The 6,000-nt window shown below is 41.5% G+C and overlaps 1 protein-coding gene across 4 annotated transcripts in view; it reads right to left on the bottom strand.

The window, feature by feature from the left end:
• Positions 1 to 3,486, bottom strand: part of LOC123745080 (uncharacterized) — a 34,015-nt gene extending 30,529 nt beyond the window's left edge. For 2 of the 4 annotated variants that reach the window (XM_045725390.2, XM_045725389.2), the window contains exons 1-2: positions 2,412 to 3,482; positions 982 to 1,199 (exon numbers count right to left, since the gene is read on the bottom strand). In XM_045725390.2, the coding sequence (XP_045581346.1) occupies positions 982 to 1,199; positions 2,412 to 2,469 (276 nt within the window). In that variant the 5' untranslated portion in view covers positions 2,470 to 3,482. Of the gene's footprint in view, positions 1 to 981; positions 1,254 to 2,411 lie in introns of all 4 variants that reach the window. The other 2 variants (XM_045725388.2, XM_045725391.2) reach the window with 2 other exon arrangements.
• Positions 3,487 to 6,000: the final 2,514 nt, after the last annotated feature.

Genomic DNA, 6,000 nt, shown 5'->3' on the forward strand with positions numbered 1-6,000 from the left:
ACTCCAATAAAAAAAAAAATGACCTCATACATAATGAAATGGGTAGCTTTATCATTTCATAAGAAAAAAAACAGAGAAAATATATTAATTCAGGAAAACTTGGCTTATTAGGCAAATCGGGCCTTGCATAGCAAGCCGAGTACGACGTTCTGGCTACTAGGTACGACATATATATATATATATATATATATATATATATATATATATATATATATATATATAAGCTCTTTCCCCTATGAAGGATTCGTACACAGACAGCAATGGCTCACTGCTCTCTCACTGCTCACTGATCACACTAACTGTAAAAAAGAATGGGAAGTCGCCTGATCCTTAACCCAATTCCCGACCACTCTCGGTGGCCATTTGGGCACAGATATTGCATCAAATCACTTCATCATGCTGGGGACACGCGAGTATAATTTGTGCGTCAAGCTTGAATGGTCAGATTTTATGTTTTCTGTAATATTTAATCCTAACAATCGATTTATTTATGATAATATAAGTTGAAGGCTCCAACAGACAACAATGCCGGGACTCTTAACTGTGCAGTCAGTAGATAATTATGTGACCAGCCTCTCACAATTCAACCCGTTCTCGCAAATTTAATAAGACAATATTGACTTATTAAATATGTGCATAGGTGACATACTTAACATAATAGATACCCTTAAAAAGACTCATAGAAAACATCAACCTTACCTAACCTACTTAGTATGTTAAGATAAGCATCTTATTGCTTCGTAATTACAATTATTACGTTACCTATAATTGGTATAGGTTAAGTAATAATTGCAATTACGAAGCAATAAGATGCTTATCTTAAGATACTAACAAGGTTAGGTAAGGTTGGTGTTTTCTATGAATCTTTTTAAGGGTATATTATGTTTAGTATATCACCTATGCACGTAGTTAATAAGTCAATATTGACTTTACGAATTTGCGAGAACGGGTTGCACAATAACAAGCGAGGATAAAACTTACCCTGTAGTTAGCATTTGGAAAGCGCCTATATTCCTCTGTGTTAGACAGGACATACAAAGTGTTACGAGACAACACCTGAGGTCTATGGCTGGCCACTGTCTCGACTCTCATATATACCCAAGTGTTCTTTCGTGTCATCTTAAGCCACAGCTGGAAGTCTGGGTCAGAGCTCACGTCGTAGTGTAGGTACTGACCTCGGATGGACGGCCCACAGTTCTCTGGAGGTAATATGGATCATCTGATAGGTCATGGTGGATGTCAACATGGGTCATCTGGTGGGTTATGGAGCATATAACCATTGGACAAGATGGTGATGATTAAGGCGGTTATAATGGTAATAATAGTGACTGTAGGCGAAGAGTCACAACATCGTGGCTGGAGATATTATGACCAAACCACAAACCAAAAGATAAGGAGACGAATACGTTTCGGTCCGTCCTCGACCATTATCAAGTCGTTTGTGCTTGTACACAATCGACTTGATAAAGACCCAGGACGGACCGAAACGTCGTCGTCTTCTCCTCTAAGGAGGAGGAGACGATGTTCTAAGAAATAAAAATCCTACACAAGGAATAGAAAAACTGACTTCTGAAGCATATGAAGTCTGTCTGAAACATGTTCCTTTGAGGAAAGCCAGAAAGAGGTCCAATGTAGAAAGAAAACGCAGACGACATTACAAAAGGAGGAAGAAATTAACGGAAATGCTTAAGCAGACACGACTCTTAATACAAAGAAGAAATAATTTAAACAAGGAGATTGAAGAAATCGAACAGAGACTGAAGCATTCCTATCCGACTGAAGAAAGGCAACTAGAACAGAAAGCAATTCAAGATATAAAGAAAAACCCAAAATATTTCCTCACATATGCTAAATCAAACGCGAAAACCACTGCCAGTATTGGACTTATTCGTATTAGTGAAGGTTCATACACTGAGGATGACAAAGAAATTACTGAAATCCTAAAAAAAACAGTATGAGGACATGTTTAGCACTCTCTCTCTCTCTCTCTCTCTCTCTCTCTCTCTCTCTCTCTCTCTCTCTCTCTCTCTCTCTCTCTCTCTCTCTCTCTCTCTCTCTCTCTCTCTCTCTCTCTCTCTCTTCTCTCTCTCTCTCTCTCTCTCTCTCTCTCTCTCTCTCTCTCTCTCTCTCTCTCTCTCTCTCTCTCTCTCTCTCTCTCTCTCTCTCTCTCTCTCTCTCTCTCTCTCTCTCTCTCTCTCTCTCTCTCTCTCTCTCTCTCTCTCTCTCTCTCTCTCTCTCTCTCTCTCTCTCTCTCTCTCTCTCTCTCTCTCTCTCTCTCTCTCTCTCTCTCTCTCTCTCTCTCTCTCTCTCTCTCTCTCTCTCTCTCTCTCTCTCTCTCTCTCCCCCTCTCTCTCTCTCCCCCTCTCTCTCTCTCCCCCTCTCTCTCTCTCCCCCTCTCTCTCTCTCATTACCTTCATTTGCTGTGATGAGCTTCAGAAGAAGAGAAACAAGTATCACAGAGATAATCATTTTGTAGACTATTTCACTGTCGTTTTCCTCGTGTTAACTATCTCTGTCACCTTCAATCTCTTGGTCACCTTCAATATCTCTGTCACCTTCACTATCTTTTTCACCTTCACTATCTCTGTCAACTTCACTACAGCTGCGATCGCTACCTTTGCCAACTGTATTAATCAATAGTTTAGTTGACAATACCCACGATATTTTCCCATTTCTTGGCGAATACTTGTCTGTTCTGTGTTGCTTCACATCACTGTCCGTGCTTCCCGTCGGCAATCCCGAGTCTTCTTAGTTATACAGTTCGTTATACCTGAGACAAATTCTCTCTCTCTCCGGCAGCTTAATTCGCTAGCTATCACTAAGCGTAATACGCACTTAACTATCTAGACGTGCTCTTCAGTATACAGAATCCACGCCACTATTCTGGTGCCCAGTTTGTATATCTGCGAGCAACTATTGAATCATGACGTCTCCAACACGGTTCAAACTATCCTACTTAGATGGAAAATGTGGACCCCAAGCGTACACGTTGATATCCAGAGGTTCACTGTTATATCCAGACGTTCACTCTTATATCCAGAGGTTCACTGATATATCCAGAGGTTCACTGTTATATCCAGACGTTCACTCTTATATCCAGAGGTTCACTGATATATCCAGAGGTTCACTGTTATATCCAGACGTTCACTGTTATATCCAGAGGTTCACTGTTATATCCAGACGTTCACTGCTATATCGAGACGTTCATTTAATATCCAAATGCACACTTGATTATCCAAACGTTCCTTGTAATATCCCGGTGATCACTTTAATATCCAAACGTTCATTTTAATATCCAGACTTTCACTTCAATATCCAGACGTTCACTTTAGTATCCAGACGTTCACTTTAATATCCCGACGTTCACTTTAACATCCAGACGTTCATTGCACTATCCAAGTGAGTCTACTGTAGTCTTCTACTGTATTATACTTCAGTCCACCATCGAGGAGAGTCCACTGCAGCACCTAGACTCCTACTGTGCCATCCTCCAGCGTGGTGCCCCACCCACATGTCCTCTCCCCCCCCCCTCCTCACACTGTCATGGTGGCGCTTACTCATCCGGTTGACATTTTTTAGTTATCTAAAGTGGATATCCGCTCTGCGTGACTCGTTCCACACACAAACATTGAGAGATATTAACATAAAGAGGAGAATGAGATATATAATGGAAATTATGAGTAAGTGCTAAGCCAGTATGACTGTAATGCCCTTGAAACGAATAGGAAGATAAGGAGCTGAGATATAAGGACAAGGAGCTGAGATATAAGGACAAGGAGCAGGAGTATAAGGAGAGGAACCTGGGATATGAGGACAGGAGCCTGGGATATGAAGACAGGAGACTGGGATATGAGGACAGGAGCCTGGGATATGAAGACAGGAGCCTGGGATATAGAGACAGGAGCCTGGGATATGAATACAGGAGCCTGGGATATGAAGACAAGAGCCTGGGATATGAAGACAGGAGTCTGGGATATGAATACAGGAGCCTGGGATATGAAGACAGGAACCTGGGATATGAGGACAGGAGCCTGAGATATGAAGACAGGATTTGGGATATGAAGACAGGAGCCTGGGAATATGAAGACAGAAGCCTGGGATATGAAAGCAGGAGCCTGGGATATGAAGACAAGAGCCTGGGATATGAAGACAAGAGCCTGGGATATGAAGACAAGAGCCTGGGATATGAAGACAGGAGTCTGGGATATGAAGACAAAAGCCTGGGAGATGAAGACAGGAGCCTAGGATATGAAGACAGGAACCTGGGATATGAGGACAGAAACCTGTGATATGTGGCCAGGAGCCTGGGTTATGAGGATAGGTTAGTCTCCTGCTTCGGTCAAGTTATAAATACCACAGGTTAGTCCCCTGCGACGGTCAAATTATAACTGCCTAAGGTTAGTCCCCTGCGACGGTCAAGTTATAACTGCCACAGGTTAGTCCCCTGCGACGGTCAAGCTATAACTGCCACAGGTTAGTCCCCTGCGACGGTCAAGCTATAACTGCCACAGATTAGTCCCCTGCGACGGTCAAGCTATAAGCCATCATGAACACTTCCCGTTCCCTCTCCCACTTACGACTGCTCGTTCGTCTCCTGTCGGCCATCACTCAGCTCACATCTGACGACGTCTGTAAATCAGAAAACATACTTGGGTGAAAAATGGTTTATGTTCAGTGTGGTTTATTTTGTGCTCATATCTATACGAATGTCTGTCTGTCTCTCTGTTCAAAGATCGAGGCCAGGCGCTTGAGGGATTGATTGATTGATGAAGATTAAGTCACCCAAAGGGAGGGACGAGCATGAGAAGCCCGCTTGAGGATAGCGTTACCCAAATTTATCTGGGAAATGGTCTGGGTGTACTGGGTACGGACACCCAGTACACCCAGAGGTCTCGGTGCCCTCTGTTAAATGCTTTAATGTATTAAAAACTTTATTTCTAAGTTTCCTAATGACTCCACCCAACCTATCCTGATGTGAGTGCACCCTGTTCATCGGGTACACACTCCCTATCCTGATGTGAGTGCACCCTGTTCATCGGGTACACACTCCCTATCCTGATGTGAGTGCACCCTGTTCATCGGGTACACACTCCCTATCCTGATGTGAGTGCATCCTATTCCTCGGGTACACACTCACCCTATTCTGAAGTGAGTAGTAGTAGGGATGACAGTCTAAACCCCATTTTTTTTTTAAGTCGGGTTTAGACTGTCGGTTTTCCTGTTAATTTAAAAAATCGTGTTTAGCGCTTCGGGTTTCCATATCATTTTTTTTCAGAGTTAAAGACCAAAATGTTTCAAAAGTCCATTTTCGGAGAATGTGTTCTTAGAAGTTTATTAAGAGTTCTTAAGGGGAAAATATTTTCATAGAAGTTTGTAAAGAGTTTTTATGGGGAAAATTCAAAATTTTTCACAGTTCCACTTATGAAAATATTTCAGAGTTCATTTTATCATAGAAGTTAATTTACGAGTTTATGACCGAAATTTAGAAAAACAGCCATTTTAAGAAAATATTGTCATAGAAGTTTTGTTAAGGAAAATAGACATCTTAGCCATGACTTTTAATTTTATATCCATATACGGCTGTTTCACCTGTAAAGATCGAAAATTATTCAGAGACCATATGAAGACCGATTTTCTTCAGAGTCCATTTAAGCCAGATATTATTTTAGACCCAAATATTGTAAGAGTCAAGTGAAAAGACCTACATTATTCAGAGTCCAGTAGAAATCCGAAATTAGTCAGAGTCCATTTAAGACCGAAAATTAGTCAGAGACTACTTTAGGAGCAAAATTTATCAGAGTCCTCCTTAGGACCGAAATTCGTCAGAGTTCACTTTGAAACCGAGATTCATCAGAGTCCATTTTGAGACCGAAATTTAACAGAGTCCAGTCTCAGACCAATTTTCATTAGAGTTCACTTTTAGGACAGAAATTAATCAGAGTCCACTTTGAGACCAAAATATTTTAGAGTTTTACTTACACCTGCATTATTAAAGAGTTC

The sequence above is a fragment of the Procambarus clarkii genome, chromosome 57 (genome assembly GCF_040958095.1).
Source record: "Procambarus clarkii isolate CNS0578487 chromosome 57, FALCON_Pclarkii_2.0, whole genome shotgun sequence".
Taxonomy (NCBI): Eukaryota; Metazoa; Arthropoda; class Malacostraca; order Decapoda; family Cambaridae; genus Procambarus; species Procambarus clarkii.